Source organism: Salvelinus sp. IW2-2015, linkage group LG4q.1:29 (genome assembly GCF_002910315.2).
Source record: "Salvelinus sp. IW2-2015 linkage group LG4q.1:29, ASM291031v2, whole genome shotgun sequence".
NCBI lineage: Eukaryota > Metazoa > Chordata > Actinopteri > Salmoniformes > Salmonidae > Salvelinus > Salvelinus sp. IW2-2015.
The window spans coordinates 59,112,146-59,133,273 of record NC_036842.1 but is presented as its reverse complement, the minus strand read 5'-3'; the positions used below and the strand labels follow the sequence as shown (position 1 = coordinate 59,133,273).

The 21,128-nt window shown below is 43.4% G+C and overlaps 1 protein-coding gene across 1 annotated transcript in view; it reads right to left on the bottom strand.

Annotated features, from left to right (window-relative positions):
• LOC111960968 (A disintegrin and metalloproteinase with thrombospondin motifs 20-like) overlaps positions 1–21,128 on the bottom strand; it is a 140,620-nt gene that overhangs the window by 115,996 nt on the left and 3,496 nt on the right. The window contains 1 exon segment of the mRNA XM_070442987.1: positions 16,705–16,876. Within this exon segment, the coding sequence (XP_070299088.1) occupies positions 16,705–16,876 (172 nt within the window).

Genomic DNA, 21,128 nt, shown 5'->3' with positions numbered 1-21,128 from the left:
TATTCAGGCCAAAGGAGAAAGCACTTAACAACCTTAAAAGGTAAAAAGAGTACGGAAAGCAGCCATATTCTCTGGCTACATGTAATCCATTGGCATCACTTCCAACCCTTTCCTCTGTTAGGTGGACCTCAGATGAACTGCACGTGTAGCACAGCAGAGCTCAGTCAGTGTGAGATGAGAGATTCCTTTACCATGATGACAGGGAAGGTAAAGAGAGGGAGAGAATAGGAGGAAAATAGAAAAGAACCCTTAGGAACAACCTAGAGAGAGAAGAGAGGCGAGAGCGAGAGCGAGAGCGAGAGCGAGAGCGAGAGCGAGAGAAAGAGAAAGAGAGCGAGAGCGACACAAGAGAGAGAGAGAGAGAGAGAGAGAGAGAGAGAGAGAGAGAGAGAGAGAGAGAGAGAGAGAGAGAGAGAGAGAGAGAGAGAGAGAGAGAAAGGGAGGAGGAGAGAGTAAGAGAGAGAAAGGATAAGAAGATTATAGGAAAGCACCCTGAGGCCAACCTGTGGAGGTAAGGAAGGGAGAAGCTTAATTATGCGTATCTATTTTGTCTGGGATACTTTGCTGTTGAGGCACAACAGCACCAGGGAAGAGAAGCTAGGGCCAGGGTTGTGGGACTGTGGGGACCTAGCTTCTAGGTGACACTCGGAGGACCTGAGCCCTAGGACCATGCCTCAGGACTACCTGGCATGATGACTCCTTGCTGTCCCCAGTCCACCTGGCCGTGCTGCTGCTCCAGTTTCAACTGTTTACCGGCGGCTATGGAACCCTGACCTGTTCACCGGACGTGCTACCTGTCCCAGACCTGCTGTTTTCAACTTCTAGAGACAGCAGGAGCGGTAGAGATACTCTTAATGATCGGCTATGAAAAGCCAACTGACATTTACTTCTGAGGTGCTGACTTGCTGCACCCTCGACAACTACTGTGATTATTATTATTTGACCATGCTGGTCATTTATGAACATTTGACATCTTGGCCATGTTCTGTTATAATCTCCACCCGGCACAGCCAGAAGAGGACTGGCCACCCCTCATAGCCTGGTTCCTCTCTAGGTTTCTTCCTAGGTTTTGGCATTTCTAGGGCGTTTTTCCTAGCCAAAATGCTTCTACACCTGCATTGCTGGCTGTTTGGGGTTTTAGGCTGGGTTTCTGTACAGCACTTTGAGATATCAGCTGATGTAAGAAGGGCTATATAAATGGATTTGATTTGATTTGGGGGGCTTCACTTTCCGCTTAGGCAAGCTCCCGGCTGCCCACAAGAGGCTACATTGTTTGGGAGATAGAGTGCAGCAGTAGAGTACAGCTGCAGAGGGTCGTACACACCCCCAACCCAACCCTTCCCCACTTCTGAAATAACGGACCATCTCAGTCAAAGACAACGTGCTACTACGGAAGGGAATATTGGTATCACATTAACAAAAAGCATTCAAGAGCAGAGAGAGTAAAGAGAGCATGCATGACATGGCTGCAATGTTTTGGTCCAAGATCAACAATGTATCTGGATGGATTTAGTTTGGCCAGAGATATGTACAGTACAAGTCAAGTTTGGACACACATACTCATTCCAGGGTTTTACTACATTGTAGAATAATAGTGAAGACATCAAAGCTATGAAATAACACATATGGAATCATGTAGTAACTAAAAAAGAGTGTTAAACAAATCAAAATATATTTTATTTTTGAGATTCTTCAAAGTAGCCATCCTTTGCCTTGATGACAGCTTTYCACACTCTTAGCATTCTCTCAACCAACTTCATGAGGTAGTCACCTGGAATGCATTTTAATTAACAGGTGTGCCTTGTTAAAAGTTCATTAGTAGAATTTCTTTCCTTCTAATTGCGTTTAAGACAATCACTGCCCTGTGTATTGGMAACACTGCCCTGTGTAGGGTGCCGTCATTCGGARGGGACGTTAAACGGGTGTTCACTATTAWTCTACAATTTAGAAAATAGTACTACTTTGAAAATTCCATATGTGTTATTTCATAGTTTTGATGTCTTCCCTATTTTTCTAAAAAAGTACAAATAAAGAAAAACCCTTGAATGAGTAGGTGTGTCCAAACTTTTGACTGGTACTGTATGTTGAAAAGTACACCAAGCATCAGCTTTTCCGCATTTGAGCTGATTTATAGCCACATGTGCTGAGATGTCTGACTCGGAATGAGGACTTGCAATTTTTCTGCTGCCTCACAGCTGAGGTAAGACCAATCTCTATGGCCAGACAAACCGTCCTATCAGAGAGAAAGAAGAAGACTAGAAGACTGTGATCCAAGCAGCTGCCGGAATGAGCAGTTAACTGGTTATATTCATTCTTTATCATGTTGTTGTCCTGCACTGAGATCAGTACTGAGACGGCATCAAAATACAATACTATATCGTAAAGTGTCTGCCAGGCATCCATGGCAATAGACAATATATTGCCCAACACACTTTATTTCCTACCAACTGCCTTTTACTTCAGTATCCCGATGAGGAAGTTACTACAAATACTATACACTGTTTACTTCTGGTTAGTGCTGAGTGATTAGTGCCTTTTGAGGTTGGTCGGGTTTTGGTTCGATTATAAAAAAATAATCACGGCTTTCAATTTTGGTTATTTTTCACATTAAATGCACTATGCATTATGTGGCTTTAATGCTGTAACAACACAGAATAAAACAATTAATCAAAGTCCCATGATGGTAGTGACTGCCCATTACTGCCTATCACTTATTAACCATAATTTATTCACATTACTTAATGGTTTGGTCTATTTGGTTTGGTCAGGGTGTGATTTGGGGTGGGCATTCTATGTTCGGTTTTCTAGGTTTGTGTATTTCTATGTTTTGGCCGGGTATGGTTCTCAAATCAGGGACAGCTGTCTATCGTTGTCTCTGATTGGGAATCATACTTAGGCAGTCTTTTTCCCTTGTGTCATTGTGGGAAGTTGTCTTTGTTAGGGGCACTATAGCRCTTGTAAGCTTCACGGTCGTTTTTGTTATTTCTTGTTTTGTTGGCGACATTTTACTATGTACGCTGACAACGCTGCACTTTGGTCCACTTCTTTCGACGGTCGTGACAGTTGTAGGTTTTTGATTACTTTATTATTTAATTCCAAGTCATCATCTCATCTACAGAACTGCTGCCTACGCTGTCTGACAAAATCACTATTTTAGTAGTTCTTCAAAGTAAATAAGGCATACTTTTATGAATGCTGAATATCAACTATCAATCACTTAGATCATGTATTTTCAGGTAGAGATACCCCGCGAAGCAACTACTCTCTATCTCTCTCGGTCGCACGTTCTTCTGTGTCTTCTTCCCCCAGACCGTACCAGTAGGCGCATAATATATTATGGTCATTGTAGTTAATTACCACGTTTTCTGCAATAAACTAGGTAGAATATTGGCCTGTTGGAAACTATAACCTCCCATCGCACAGTTCGGGCTTGATCTGATATATCTCTAGAGAAACTGTGCATTGAGCTCACAGAGAAAAACGAACGGCACTCAAATAACTGAACCAACGTTGGTCAATTAGTTGTTTAAAAAATGAAAAATAACCAACATTTCGGTTAATCACTCAGCACTACCTCTGGGTAACCCTGTCATATTGAGTGTCACGTTGTGGTCTGAGCACCCACCAGCTACTCTATCAAACCACCAAGACAGAAAGAGACTGTAAGAACGATAGAGAGGGAGCGAAAAGAGGGAGCGAAAAAGAAAAGGAAAGGTCCAAGATCAATCGAGCGATGCCCCTGGCACGGCGGGCACACGAGATGGAGCGTGACACCCTGGCACAACGGCACACAGCTCCTGCCGCCGTGATGCCCTACCCCGTGCCAGCGGCAGGCGCCTGTGTCAGCGCCAAGCCCATCAGCCGATGCCCACGGCCCATCCACACAGCAGCTGAGGCCGCTGAGCCGTGGCGAAGGATTCTTTTTCCAGGAACTAGAGCGAAAGAGAGCTCCAGAACGCCACCAGACAGATTTCTCACTGCAGAGCAGAGTGGACAATCCCGCATTGTGGAGAAGGAGAAAGGGTGGACTAGACGTTTTGATGTTTCTATGTAGTGTGAAGTGAGAAGCGAATAGGGTGGAAATGGAGTACAGTAAATTGAGGAGCAAGAGGAGGAAATATGGCCAACGTAATAATAGCCTTTAAATCACATTAGATTAGCTACACAAAACCTTTCCGAATTCGCCTTACAGTCAAATCCCCTCTCTCACTGGCCGGTGAGCTGCTACTTACACTGTGAGAAGAATAGTTTGGGCTGGCCCTGGCCTGAATCACTCACAGGACTAAAAGTATTCTCTGACAACCCCAAAAATAGGGGAATTTATCTCTCAATTAAAAAACTATAAAACATGTAGAGATATTTATCAAACATTTATTAAAAACTTCTGCCAGATGTTTATAAAACATAATTAAACATCCATAAATCCCCTCTTCCAGATAACTACAGCAGTAACTCATACTAGCAATGCAGCCCAACACATAATGACATTGCAGTCCAGCCCTACACTCTTAGAAGTAATGGGGCCTGGAAGAACCTTTCGGAGTTCTGAAAACTGCCCTCTGAAAAGTGTTTTCGAGGAACCCCTGTGTAAAGGTTCAAACCAGAACCTTTTTGTGACGGGAGGGGTTACATTTTTTAACTTTTTAATAATATACTGTAAAGGTGTCAGCCTATCAGAATATTGGAGGCGTTGCTTATTTGAGGTGTGGCTTTCAGATAGTTCTTTTTGGTCACCTGTTTGAGTAAATGTCATTTGTGTTCATATTGTTACGTTTGTACACTGCAAACGTCAATTTCCCTTGAACATTTCTGCAAATTACATAGTCTAATATAATTTTAACATTGCTGATTACTTATAGTAATAAAGTGGTAACTACTCCAACTTCGGGATTTGCATAGGCTCTTGAGGAACTCATACACCTCTATAAGCCCCAATGAAGCTACAAAATTGTCAGTGTTCAACCTTAACATGTGATGACAATACAACAGAACATATGGACAGCAACGACATTTACTCTAACGGGTGGCCAAAAAATATCTATTTGAACACCACAACCCTACTAAGCTACACCTCCAGTCCAGGGTTCTTCCAGGAACCCTTTGCTACATTGAAACATCAAAAGATCCTTCAAGAACCCCCCAACTAAACAAAGGTGCAAATATAAACCATTGACCAGCAATGGTTCCTTGAGGAACTCCAGGGGTTCCTTGAGGATCTCCAGGGGTTCCTTGAGGATCTCCAGGTATCCTCGAGTCACCACTAATTCTAAGAGTGTATAATGGCACATATTTCTGCAATGCGTGCCATCAATAAAATACAGTGTTTTTGTTGGCACTTATATACTCATACATGTAACTGAGGAATCCAAAGTATTTTCTGGTACAACGCCTGCCTTTACAGAGCAGGAAACGGTAGGGATTTCTAATCCCAATAACGTTTTACGACTTAATAATAAATAACAAAAGTTTTTTATGTATTCTTTGATTAAGATGTATATTACCCACTCACACAAGCACAATCGCTGGAGCACAATAGCCCCCCAAAAATGTACCCATATCAATTATTTTGGTTTACAATCCTTTTAGAGACATTAAAGCAATAGTACATCACTTCAACGCTTGATCTCAGATTGTTGTCCCTTTTTTAAATATTTTTTTTTACAACATAGATGTATCTTTCAAGCATGATGTCAACAAACATGACGTTCTCCTCCACTTCAGCTGGATTAAAGTCAGTTTATATTTATACTACGACCTCTTTTCACTCTTATTCAGAAGTGTCAATGCCAAAAGGCCAACAATAGGAAACACTGATTTCATTGTTCAGCTAATTAACATTATTCTACAATAACCCACTGGTAGAGAAAGAGCTCTATCACTTGGGTGCCAATTACGGAGACAGTGTAGCATAGTGTATCTGTAGCATACCTTACACCAAGCATAGGTCATACCTGGGCCAATCAGGGGTCAGGTCGATTAATGGACAGCACAACATCCTGTAGACCCCTACAGACCTACAATTAAGAGCAATTACTGTGGCTGCTGGCTAGACAGAGAAAGGAGGGCACTAATTGTTGCTGAAGAACGAAATCTTTTAAAACTGGCTGCATGACCCTTGACCCGCAGAAAGAAATATAGCAGGTTTCACACACACACTGTCTGCCCACAGTGGTGTCAGTGTTACTCTCCAGATCCATGGTAAAATCCATAGGGTGGCCAGGGGGTTAAGGGTTAGAGTTTAGGTACCAGATGGCCAGGGGGTTAAGGGTTAGAGTTTAGGTACCAGACTTTCTCAACAGGGAATCCCATTCCTCTGCTCTGGAGTTCAACAACAATGACGCAACAGCTAGGAGCCATCTCTACCTCACACGATAAGAACAGTGAAAGCTGCCAGACATTCCTTGCTTCTCTCATGTTGATGAGACAGCGTAGAGATGATGGTCGGTTCATTTCTGTTAGCTCTGTTCTCTGGGGAGAGTGTACAGTAAAGATGAGAGGGGCTGCAGAAAACCACACTCGTAAAACCACGGCACTGAATCAATTACCCCAAAGCATCTGGCATCTACTTTCCCTTCAGCTTCTAATGAGGACATGAGCGCTCTTTAGATGATGGGAAGTAGATATTCCCCGTAATGTGTCTGAACCCCTTTTAAAATGAGACGGCAGCAGCAACATCTTGGATTCCACTCTCCATCCATATTCCGTTGGTCTCAATTCCCCAAGATCAAGTAACCTCTATWGACGTTCCAGACATAACAGTAACATTTCAACCACTTGTTTTGGTGCCTTTAGGAATTCTAGATGGACAGAGGGGTTGGCCTACACCCGTCCTCCCATTAGGGTCCGTTGTGTCTCAGCCTGTCCAGGGCCACGTTGTGGGGACCGTGTCCCTCACCTGTTAACACCTCTCACCTCTGACAACTGCCACTATAATAACACTATAATAGAAAACTGCAGGTCTGATGGATCCCCGTCCCGTCCATCTGTTCAGACAGAATACCAAAAGCAGAGTACCTCGGCAGAAAATAGCTGTTAGAATTTGAACACCAGATTGAGCAATGAGGGCTCTATTATTGCTCAAGTGCAGAACTGGTGTCCAGTGATGTTTGTTGATACTAACTATAACATACTGGTTCACAATTACCATTGGCTAGGTCGGAGAAGCATCACAGCACTTCGTATCTCAATCGATAATATACAGAGGCACGATGTTCACCAAATGTATCATCATGTCCGATATTTTTCTGCCCCAGTCTACTTTCTCTTGTGTAGATGTACAGTTGGAGTTGAGGATGAAAACTCTGATGTGGATTGAGGGGCTACTACAGATAGAGACACAGGTGTAGAGGGGAGGAGGAAGGCAGAGAGGGCCTGAGAAACGTCCGGGGCCGGTGCCAGGGTTTAGAGCGAGTGTCACGGCTGTTGCAGGAAGTAGACCAAGGTGCAGCGTGGTAAGCGTACATGTTCTTTATTTAGACAAGACGCCGAACAAAACAATAAACACTACAAAACAAACCGTGAAGCTAAAGGCTATGTGCCATAAACAAAGTCAACTTCCCACAAAGACAGGTGGGAAAAAGGGCTACCTAAGTATGGTTCTCAATCAGAGACAACGATAGACAGCTGTCCCTGATTGAGAACCCTACCCGGCAAAAACATAGAAATACAATAAATAGAATATAGAATACCCACCCCAACTCACACCCTGACCAAACCAAAATAGAGACATAAACAGGATCTCTAAGGTCAGGGCGTGACAGCGAGACAGGCACATGCAGCGCAGACTAGGCTGGGCACACAGATGAAGAGAGAAACTTGCTCCTCTCCTCTCCTCGCTCAGCGATTCCAACCCCTCAGTGGGTTGTCTCATCCACAGCCACATTAACAGAGACAACAAGCACTCAGTCAAAGAGATGAGCCCAGCAGAGTTCAAACACACACACAGTCTGTGCGTACACTTACTTACACACACGCACACTTCGCCACGCGCACACACGAACAAAGCAAACATTTGTACACACTCAGTCATTGAACAAAGCACTGCCAGATACTCATTTCAGGATGAGCAACAATAGCGGCTCCATGGTGGGGGGGCTGGAGGGAGGCTCAGAGTTGCAGGGCCTAAGCCAGGGATCCCCAATTATATTCAGCCGGGAATTACATTCAGCAGTGGGACGGTTTATGCTTGAGCGGATGGTCGGGAGGGCGGAACATAGTTACAAATCATTTGTACACTGCAAATTGACTGCAAGAATCCCAAATATATATAGTATTTAACAAAAACAGAATCATTTCAAACCTTGATAACATGGGATATGATTACGTGCCTCTCTTTTTATGCAGGGGACTACATGGGAACAGATTTCCTAAATGAAAATCACGTTGAGCTCATTTCCTGGTTATTTTACAGACTTTAATGCCCAACAACAACAACAAAAAATTGGCCAACTTTGGGGGCCAAATCAAATTTGGCCTCATGGGCCGCCTACTGGGAAGTCCTATGGAGCCAGATGACGAAAGCCCCAACACCTATCCGAGCCAGACCCTAAAGGTGAAAGAGGTTGTCTGACCGATAACCATCCATCCATCACACCGTGCCTACCTCTGCTGACCTCATTCCAAACACGCCATGAGAGGCAAAAACAGCTTCAACTGAGAGCGTAAACAGATGAAACGGAGGGCCGAAAACCTCTAGGGAAGAACTCAATGTCAAATCCCCTCCAATGAGAGACTCCAAACAAAGGGTGACACAAGCGCGAGGTCACACACAACACACAACAAGTGCTTCCATTCACATACATGAAAGCGCTAAAGAACAGCGAGCGATTCAAGTCGGCTAGTTCAATAACCGGACGTACGGGGCAGAGCACGAGAGAGCATTTCCCTGCGATGCTTTGTGCCAGGGAAAACCACAGGCCCACAGCCAACCAACTCTGTACACTCCAACAGAAACAACTTCTCTATAATCACACTAATTGTTCCATTCACAGCATCCCAGTCCTAGTACCAGGGACGAGTCAGGCCTGCAGTATGGTAAGTACATCATGAGAGAGAAACACACAACTACAACCTCTAATTACCTGCGAAGCTCTCGTAGATGTCAGCTTTGCAGAGACCTAGTTATCAGAGCGAGCAGAGACTGTCCGCCCCTATCCTGGGCCATTCCCATCTTTCTGATTATCTTCATCTCAAGACGACCGACACAGAGATTCACATGACATGCAAGCCTTAGCCCACAGACAGATAACCCCCAGAATGTTTCATTAAGGGACCGACACGGTCACAGGATTGGGATTTCCGTCTGACGAGCACCTTTGGAGAAGCTTTTAAACCCATCCTGGCACAACGAGGAACATTCGCCTCTTAAAACTGAATCCCCCACTGAACAGCTCCCAGCTTCACAGTTATCAAAAACAGTGGTAAAACCACCCAAGATGACTTAGTGTATATAAAGAGCTGTAGACCTAGACGTGGCTGCTTGATGCCTAGTGAACAGTAGTAGGGAGGAAGATATGGGTCATGTCAGTGTCAAGGAAGGTACTATCTCTGAACTTGAATTTCGTAACATAGTATGCCTAAATGATATATTGAGTTTGACAAACATTTTACTGTGAATCAAATGGAAAGCATGAGTCATGGAAGGATGCTGTAGTGCTCTAACAACAATGGATAAACACACAGCCAATGACAGCTTTATTACTGTGTAATGATTAATGATGAAATAACAGAAACTCTATCTTCCCTAAGAGGTTACACTTTAAAAGCCCTTATTATCACAGTAGAATTTTCAACACTCCCTTGTTGGTGACGGCATATGAGAGGAAAAAAATCAGAGATTTCTGTTGAAAGACCAAAGACGACTGACTGCACAATGGTGGACACAAGGATCTCTTCAACTTGATCTTTGTTCACTTTATCTCAGTGGAAACATACTGTTCTGCTTCGATCAACACATTTTACCAAGGAGTGCAGAGATAGGACTACAGTAGGACTACACCAACTATGGAAACTAACAGGACTACACCAACTATGGAAACCAACAGGACTACACCAACTATGGAAACCAACAGGACTACGCCAACATATGGAAACCAACAGAGACACTACACCACAAACTATATGGAAAACTAACAGGACTACACAACTATGGAAACCAACAGGACCTAACCCAACTATGGAAACCAACAGGACTAACACCAACTATGGAAACACCAACAGACTACGGCCAACTATGGAACAACAGGACTACACCAACTATGGAAACAACAGGACTACACCCACTATGGAACAACAGGACTACACCCTATGGAAACCAACAGGACTACGCCAACTATGGAAACCAACAGGACTACGCCACTATGGAACTAACAGGACTACACCAACTATGGAAACCAACAGGACTACGCCAACCTATTGGAAACCAACAGGACTACGCCAACTATGGAAACCAACAGAACTACGCCAAACTATGGAAACCAAACAGGACTACACCAACTATGGAAACCAACAGGACTACACCAACTATGGAAAACCAACAGGACTACGCCAACTATGGAAACCAACAGGACTACACCAACTATGGAAAACAACAGGACTACACCAACTATGGAAACCAACAGGACTAACCAACTATGGAAACCAACAGACTAAACCAACTACTGGAAACCAACGAACTACACAACTATGGAAACTAACAGGACTACGCCAACTATGGAAACAACAGGACTACACCAACTATGGAAACCAACCAGGACTACACCAAACTATGGAACCAACAGGACTACGCCAACTATGGAAACCACAGGACTACGCCAACTATGGAAACCAACAGGACTACGCCAACTATGGAAACCAACAGGACTACGCCAACTATGGAAACCAACAGGACTACGCCAACTATGGAAACCACAGGACTACGCCAACTATGGAAACCAACAGGACTACACCAACTATGGAAACCAACAGGACTACGCCAACTATGGAAACAACAGGACTACACAACTATGGAAACCAACAGGATACACCAACTATGGAAACAACAGGACTACACAACTATGGAAACCAAGGACTACCAACTATGGCAAACCAACAGAACTAACACCAACTATGGAAACCACAGGACTACACCAACTATGGAAACCAACAGGACTACACCAACTATGGAAACAACAGGACTACGCCAACTATGGAAACCAACAGGACTACACCAACTTTGGAAACCAACAGGACTACACCAACTATGGAAACCAACAGGACTACACCAACTATGGAAACAACAGGACTAAACCAACTATGGAAACCAACTGAACTACACCAACTATGGAAACTACAGGACTACGCCAACTATGGAAACCAACAGGACTACACCAACTTGGAAAACTAACAGGACTACACAACTATGGAAACCAACAGGACTACACCAACTATGGAAACCAACAGGACTAAACCAACTATGGAAACCAACGAACTACACCAACTATGGAAACTAACAGGACTACGCCAACTATGGAAACCAACAGGACTACACCAACTATGGAAACCAACAGGACTACACCAACTATGGAAACCAACAGACTACGCCAACTATGGAAACCAACAGGACTACGCCAACTATGAAACCAACAGGACTACGCCAACTATGGAAACCAACAGGACTACACCAACTATGGAAACCAACAGGACTACACCAACTATGGAAACCAACAGGACTACGCCAACTATGGGAACCACAGGACTAACACCCAACTATGGAAACCAACAGGACTACACCAACTATGGAAACTAACAGGACTACACCAACTATGGAAACCAACAGACTATACCAACTATGGAAACCCACAGGACTATGCCAACTATGCGAAAACAACAGGACTACACCAACTATGGAAACTAACAGGACTACACCAACTATGGAAACCAACAGGACTACACCAACTATAGAAAGTCTTATACAACTAAGAGTAATAACACAGTATACCACCATAAGCCTATTGTCTTCTTCTATAACATTCCTGAACTAGCATGCATGCTCAAATGCAGCAACAAGAGCCGACACAGGCCTATCTGAATGTAAACCTTATCTTTTCGCTGATACACATTTTGTTTGTGTCCTGGAAGACCACTTGACAAAACAGACAAAACGTTTCACCTTTGTCTTTTTCAAGAAATACTTCCTCACTGAATGACTAATGGAACAGCAAAACAAAATTATTTTTAAATGTACAGAGGGAAGAAGGGCTGGCAGGATGGTTCATTGTAAAACGTCTGGCATTTCCATGTGTGTTCTGTTCTGACCAACCAGGATAGTTGGCAGGTTTTGAGCCTCCTTCCAACCCTCCAACCCCCCAAAACCCTTCAGCCTTCAGCAATGAAACTCCGGCTAGCGACTTTGATTTAAGAAAAGACTCTCTTTTCACAGGGACATAAAGAGTGGAGAGAGAGGACCATGAGATCATTGACCCTCACAAAGAGTGCTTTTATTCCTCATCAGGAAGAGGAATAGAGGGATAGAGGGATTGGATGAGAGGAATCTGACCTCTGCCAGCAACAGGTTATCTTTTCTGTCACTACTGTACAGGTGCGGACTGGGACCAGAAATCGGCCCTGGAATTTCTAAGACGTCTGCCCAATTTGTTTCTTGAGGCCCCCATTATTAGCTGAATGTTAATTTTGTGCAACAAAAGAGAAACTAGATAGACAGGCCCAACCATCTGGCATTTGCCCGAAATGCCAGATGGCCAGTCCGCCCCTGCTACTGTATAGAATACTAACTGACATTTAGAGAGTAACTGGTTATTTTAGGTGGCTTGCACAGCAATGCAGGTTTACTCTTGCTTTTGGAGCACAATATCTTAATCACATCTAGCTGCTTGTGCATTCAAGAGGAGCTATACCTACTTCCTATTGTATAGACAGAGTTTCCCACCTACAACTGGACTCTGCCTGGTGGTCCTGACAGTGTTGCTCAATGCAATTTGCTCTCAGCAATTAGGCTGCAGTAAAGAACTGCATGTTTAGGCAGTCTGTGGTGGGATGGAGGAGGAGCGTGGGAGAAAGAGAGAGAAAATTAGTGAGGAGAGAGCCAGAGAGAGAGAGAGAGAGGGAGAGAAAAGGGCAGCTGAGCCCACCAATATTTATCTGTTTTTATCTTCCCCTACTATTTCTACTCCAACTATTTGCACATTGCTAAAACACTTCTTGAAATGTCTTTATCTTTTTGAAACATTTTTGAGTGAAATGTTTACTTTTAATTCTAATAGTTAGTTGATGTTGTTTTGTGTCATCTTACTTTTGCTTATTGCTTATTTCACTTGCTTTGGTAATGTAAAAACATGTTTCCAATGCCAATAAAGAGAGGGGGGAGACAGTGCCCCTAGTGCACCTAATCTATCTGACCAGTTGACCATTAACTGTATAAGAATGTCAGCCCTAATTTACAGGCAGCGAATAGATTGCTCTTCCACAAAACCAATTATGCATTTGTTGTGCTTCGAGAGCAGCCAACCAACACAGTGTTTACTCCTGACCTGATAGTAGCAGGCAGTGTGTGCACTGCACACATTCCCATAAAAATAAATGAGGCCTACTAGCAGGCAGGCAGGCAGGCAGGCAGGCAGGCCTACTGTGGCCTTCAAAGAGAGGCATTTATCAGTGCATCTGGAGTGGAGCCTATCAGGCAAAGGCGTGGAACCATAGCCCAGGACACCTCACAGTCCTCCTGTCCTAACCCGGCCCTGTGTCGTCTCTCTCCTTTAATCCTGCCTCATTGTGTGTCTGCTCTGCTGCCCTTTGATGAGGCATTCTGCAGGTGTCTTCTCTTTCTCCTGCTATCTATCTATGTTATAACAAGACCCTGTTGACTTATTAAAAGGTGAGCAGGAAGCTTGTGTTTGCTTGGGCTCTTTGAATAGAAAAACCTGCTGATGTTGTATCTAATCTGTGAGGTTAGGAATATATTAAAGGAAGACTGGGTGGTTGGTGGATATCGATATTGACAGAACCACAACTTGTGTGAGCAAGATAGCTGCTACACCTCCTTTCTGTTGTCGTGTCTTTGGCTATGCCGGATTAAGTAATATGARATGCTATTCTATAAAATCGTTTCTCCGTAATTAATATTACCTGATTGAGCTAATCATGTAAATGTAATTAACTAGAGAGTCGGGGCACCACGAAAGAATATTWATAGAGCTGTTATCTTCCGAATAAACTCTTAAAGACCTAGTAATATTTTACATCAATAGCAGTCAATATTAATCGTCACCTTAATTCAGTCTCATCTGAAAGTTGTAAATTCTTGGTTATCTTCACGAACCCTGGCTAACAAGTTGAATCAGCAATACAAATTGGGTTTAATTATTTATTTACTAAATACCTAACTAATCACACAGAATTACATATACACAGAATGAATCATACCTTGATTACAAATTACGTCACAAAGGAAAACGTCCCTAGCAGACGGAACAGATATGACAGCTGGTTACACAAAAGAAAAGGGGGCTGCGTTTGACTGAAAGAGCGGGAAGACTTGAGGAACAAAGGTACCASCCATGCTATCGTAAATACAGTATCTTATGAATTCTAAATTACCGCCCATTTGGAAAAGGAAAATGCAATAAATATTTACTCTGAGCTGCGCTTCGGTAGGTTGGTGGTAGATGAAAGGCCGTGTTGCCCAACCGAGTCCTTTGTCCTTTGAAGAATGTCTCTGGTGGTAATTGGATACGTTGTAGTAACGTCGTTGTGTGGTAGACGGGATACTCTGTCTGTTCTTTCCTAGCCCACGTTTGCAGCTGCTGTTGCTAACTCAACGGCTAGGAGGTATCACTTCTGTAGTGAATAAGAGTTCAAAGTTCATACCAATCGCAACCAAAGCTCACGCTGAGGTTGGCTTAGTTCTGTAGTTGACATGTTAGTCCTTTTAACGCAAAAGGCTGCAGACCTCACGTACTTGAAACAGGAGGTTATATTGTCATCAAGGCTTTATATAGGAAGGGAGAGGAGGGCGTGTTTGAAAAGTTTTATAACCCATGTTTCTTCACAGGGGMGGGCCACTGATTGAGRGGAGCCCTAACCTTATGAAAACCCAAATCTCTCATTTGGAAGCTAAAATTACATTTAATCTCTTCACCAATAATTTTATATTCAAACATTTAAATTGAACAACAATTCCATGTGACTCCGATAACTACAATGTGCAGACTTTCCACTGTAGATGTCACGCCCTGACCTTAGAGATCCTTTTTATGTCTCTATTTTGGTTTGGTCAGGGCGTGAGTTGGGGTGGGCATTCTATGTCTATGTCTTGGTTCTATGTGGTCTATTTCTATGTGTTTGGCCGGGTGTGGTTCTCAATCAGAGGCAGCTGTCTATCGTTGTCTCTGATTGAGAACCATACTTAGGCTGCCCTTTTCCCTCTTTCTGTGTGGGATTTTGTTCTTTGTTTGTGTGCCGCTAGGTTGCACGACGTAGCTGTTCGGTCGTCGTATTCTTTATTGTTTTGTTGTGTCGTAGTTTCACTTCGTGATTAAAATTATGTGGAACTCAAAGAATGCTGCGCCTTGGTCTCATTCTTCCCAGGATGATCGTTACAGTAGAGTTTATGTCATTCTATCATTGATCAGAATGTCTCAGATGACAACCAAACTGACATCATATTCATTAAGTACCACCGCATATGATCAATTGGTCGGATTACCAGAATATAGTTCATTTCCCCCTCCCCTTCTGATGTTCCCAGAATCTCTATGTTAACCAAATGTCACATCAGTAGGGTAGAGAGAGGAAAAAGGGGAGAAGAGGTATTTATGACTGTCATAAACCTACCCCCAGGCCAACATCATGACACTGTTAAACAATGGCCTACCAAGAGTCTTCCGCCTCCCACCCACTATCTGACAGTGCCTACAGAGAGAGAGAGCATTTTTCAAAGGTCTCCAGTGCCTGGCTGATACCCTCCAGATTGTTGTCCCTCTGTGTTTGCCACACACAGACTGATGGAGTGAAAGGCAAGCATATTAAGGAGGTATTGGCCTGGCCCCTCAGGTCACTCCAACTACTTCACAGACAATGGCCACAACCAGCGGACAATAGCCGTGTTCAGACAACAAGCAAATCAAGTGTCCAGCATATAAAAGATTTATTGCATCAGCCAACAAAGGCTGTCACAAAGCTCCCCGCGAGCTCTCCTTTAAGGGCCTGCGTCAGGGTGAACTCTGCTGGGTCACTTAGCTTTTTGTGGGCCTCTCCACCACCTAAAGGCTGTAGCTATAAAAATTCTAATGAAATGGAGAGCATTCAAATAGCAGCCTACAAGTGCAGTGCTCTCCAGTTTCTATATTTGTCTTCGCCAGTGCTACAAAGTAAAAAGCCGTCATTTCTTTCTCTGTTCCTCCGCGGTCTTGGGTGTGACAGGGGATGGCTGGCTGGGCTGGAACGCATTTTAGCTTTATTAAATAAAGGATTTCAATAACCCGCTTAATCATGGCTCAAATCTTCTTGGTAAGCCAGCAGCCAAGGATCGTGACTGGGTAGAATTTGCATTTAGTACAGTTATTACGGCTGTGGCACAGAGCTGAAGAACAGAACAGGTCATACTGGGGCTAAGAGTGAGGGGAACCCCAGTAACAATCACAGTAACAATCAGACTGTGGTTATATAGTATAATATAGGAGCAGAACCAGACTGTGGTAGGTCTGTTACCTGAGGCTGAACAGGGTTGCGTGGGTTCACTGGCAGTGCCCTCTCTCCTCTTCCTGTCTTGTCTGTAGACGAGGTGAGGTTTGTTGTGCTCCTCGTCGTACTCCTCCCCCTCCTCCGCCTTCATCAGGGGCTCTAAGAAGTATTCACCATGCTGGGTGGTAAAAGTCCCGATCTGGAGGGGAGAGAGAGAGAGTGTGAGAGAGAGAGTGAGAGCGAGAGAGAGAGAGAAGAGTTGGTTAGAGGTCTGTGCAGTGTGGGTCATATGAGTGACAAGGTCAGTGTATATGACAGCTATAATATGACGGTTGGGTGTCCATTTACTTTRAGTGATCATTACCTGCAAGTGCATCGAAGTAATAGCTGAACTTCTCATGGTAATTAAAACGTTTGTTCATTCAGATTTTAGAGTGATGTAGCTGTTACAGCATGTGTGCTGTTACCCTGAGTTAATGTTCAGTACAGTACACAGTGTGCTATGCATCATTAGTTCCATGACTAGCCCGAACAACACAAGAATAACGCAAAATTAATATCTTCCAATAGTACACTGTTTTCCGAAAATATCTATTTTTAGCCGGTYGAAATGGAAACAGCATGGAAAATAGTAACACGATCTTGCCGCGGCCTTCATGGTGCCGCGGTATATGGATGGGCCATCAAGCCCTCCATTTGAATGCAAATTCCATCATTTGCATTCTGGAATGCCTGAAGAAATATTGAGTACTTTGAGTAGAGGACATTGCGTAATAATGGGTGAGATGACAGCATCACCCTCATGCAATTTGATGATAAAAGATGGGCTTGATTGACACATACAGTATATCCATCATATATCATAGCATTTCTTTCATATTACACAATATTAGCATCCCACCTAAATCTTACAACCCGTGTCTTTAAAGATGTCATTTTGAATGGTATTTGAGAGTGCACTACTCAAATCCTGTCTTGAATGAATGACAACCAATGGGAGGAGTGATATCATTGTGACAGGATTTGGCAAAGCAAATATTGATGTGGAGGATGAGGCCCTCACAAAGCTGCTTAGTTCAACAGCCAGTCGCTCGCTGGCTCACTCAGCCGCGAWGACAAAGGTGTTTGTGTGGTCATTTCACACGCACACTTTAACAGGATATTGTGTGGTGGAATGTTATCTTTTTGGGGGTAATTTCCATGAGCATCCCCACAAGTGATCGGTGTTTGAAAACAGAAAATATCCAGAAGGGCCATGGAAAATAAAGGACGTACCATGTGTACATTTCCTCTTTTCCGTTCACGGTAGATGGGATAAACACTTGAACACACATACCCTTGTATGTTGGAAAGCCTGAGTGCTGCAGACCTACAGTAGCTATAGGATGAGAGCTCAACCTAAGCCCAAGGACAACATAATGACTGGGTTGTACTTGTAATAACAGGACCCAAAGCAGAGGAAGCAAACTATGGCTATAGTAGTTAGAAGCTCTCTCTAAGTCTCAGTCTTGTAACACCGTGTGAAAACSACCTCGATCGCCCCCCCACTATGCTCCTCTGACGACCTGTCAGTATAGTGAGGATGAAGGAATGTGAATGTGAACATGAATGTGAATGTGAATGTGAGCAGAGTACTAACAGAGTCCAGTTATACTGTCTCATTACAAGGCATGGTACTGGCAGCATGTGCTGGGTGGGAGTGTTTGTATACAAGGCCATCAGCAAACATCTTGTAGCAGTCTATCCCATGCAGCGTTATGTCAAGGTGCACYCAGATACTGTCAGCCTAAGGCACTCACACCGGTACTGTACAGTAATGTCAAGGACTGAGTGATTACTGAGTTGATGAACTGTAGACTGGGCACCGGGCACTTCCTGTATGCGCTTTGCACAAAAGAGCCTGGGGCCAAGACTGTGGTGATGCACAGACTGACTACGACCTACCTAACATTGCACGTTGTATGACATCTATCAAGTTCTATAAGAACAAATATGAAAATGCTGTAGTAGTAGTACATCGTCGGTGTGAGGAATGGACTTCTTCCCATAATCCCACCAAGCATTCCCACACAGCAAGTGTCAAGTCTTTGTTTGCACAAACTAGGAAGCATGGTGTCAGGGGTTTAGTAATAGTTTCTATTCACTTGTAAATCTGACAACCGAGTTTGGACGAACACAATAATGTTGCTGTTCAGGAACAGGTGCTGTAACGGGCCTTTGGTGGAGGGGACTCCACAGAGAGCTACAGGCCAAGGCCATGGTGAGGAATCTCTGTCTGTTGACACACAGCTAGCAAAGACCACTATGACTGAGTCATCTAATGTGACATACAGTAAAGACAGCCCATCTCTTAAGTTAAACAGACCGTTAAAGTGTCTAGCGTCTGAGCTTTACATACACTTTACAACCCAGCGCTGGGTAAATACACGTTCTTAGAAAAAAGGGTTCCAAAAGGGTTCTTCGGCTATCTAGAACTTTAAAAGGTTCTTRGGCTGTCCCCATAGAGAACCCTTTGAAGAACCCTTTTTGGTTCCAGGTAAACACCTTTTTGGTTCCATGTAGAATACTCTCTGGAAAGGGTTCTACATGGAACCCAAAATGGTTCTACCTGGATTCAAAAGGTTTCTACCTGGAACCAAAAAGGGTTCTTCAAATGGTTATCCTATGTGGACAGGTTCTAGATAGCACCTTTTTTTCAAAAAGTGCAATGAACAGAACACATATTGGGTTATTTTTGACCGAGCCTTTTGGGTCACTTAGTTGGGTTTTTGAGCTACATGTATGATCCACCGGGTCAGATCAGAAGACTAGAGGCGTGGCTTAGTAGGGGCGTCACTTTTTATAGTTATTTTTGGCCACTCGTGAAATCAAATGTAATTTCGGTTCATCTGGTCTGTTGTACTGTCAACTCATGTTAAAGTTGAGCACTGATACTTTTGTAGCTTAATGAGGCTTACACAAGTTCCTCAAGTGTCTATGTGTGTACCAATGTTGGGATAGTTACCACTTTGTTATGTTATTTAAATAYTAATTKTATTAATTGTATAATAAAATATGTTATGTGCAAAAATATTGAAGGGAAACTTTATTTGCAGTTTACAAACATAAAATTATGAACAAGAATGACATTGACTCTCACAGGTGGCCAAAAATACCTAGAGTTGAAGTCAGAAGTTTACATACATTGGAGTCATTAAAACTCATTTTTCAACCACTCCACAAATGTCTTGTTAACAAACTATAGTTTTGGCAAGTCGGTTAGGAAATCTACTTTGCGCAGGACACAAGTAATTTTTCAAAAAATTGTTTACAGACAGATTATTTCACTGTATCACAATTCCAGTGGGTCAGAAGTTTACATACACAAAGTTGACTGTGSCTTTAAACAGCTTGGAAAATTCCAGAAAATGATGTCATGGCTTTAGAAGCTTCTGATAGGCTAATTAACATCATTTGAGTCAATTGGAGGTGTACCTGTGGATGTATTTCAAGGCCTACCTTCAAACTCATTGARTCTTTGCTTGACATCATGGGAAAATCTAAATAAATCAGCCAAGACCTCAGAAAAAAATTGTAGACCTCCACAAGTCTGGTTCATCCTTGGGAGCAATTTCCAAACGCCTGAAGGTACCARGTTCATCTGTACAAACAATAGTACGCAAGTATAAACACCATGGGACCACGCAGCCGTCATACCGCTCAGGAAGGAGACGCYTTCTGTCTCCTAGAGATGAACGTACTTTGGTGCGAAAAGTGCAAATCAATCCCAGAACAWCAGCAAAGGACATTGTGAAGATGCTGGAAGAAAAAAGTTTAAAAGTAACTATATCCATAGTAAAACAAGTCCTATATTGACATAACCTGAATGGCTGCTCAGCAAGGAAGAAGCCACTGCTCCAAAACCGCCATAAAAAAGCCAGACTACATTTTGCAACTGCACATGGGGACAAAGATTGTACTTTTTGGAGAAATGTCCTCTGGTCTGATGAAACAAAAATAGAACTYTTTGGCCATAATGACCATCGTTATGTTTGGAGGACAATAGGGGATGCTTGCAAGCCAAAGAACACCATCCCAACCGTGAAGCACGGGGGTGGCAGCATCATGTTGTGGGGGTGCTTTGCTGCAGGAGGGACTGGTGCACTTCACAAAATAGATGGCATCATGAGGTAGGAAAATTATGTGGATATAAGTAACATCTCAAGACATCAGTCAGGAAGTTAAAGCTTGGTCACAAATGGGTCTTCCAAATGGATAATGACCCCAAGCATACTTCCAAAGTTGTGGCAAAATGGCTTAAGGACAACAAAGTCAAGGCATTGGAGTGGCCATCACAAAGCCCTGATCTCAATCCTATAGAAKATTTGTGGGCAGAACTGAAAAAGCGTGTGCAAGCAAGGAGGCCTACAAACCTGACTCAGTTACACAAGCTCTGTCAGGAGGAATGGGCC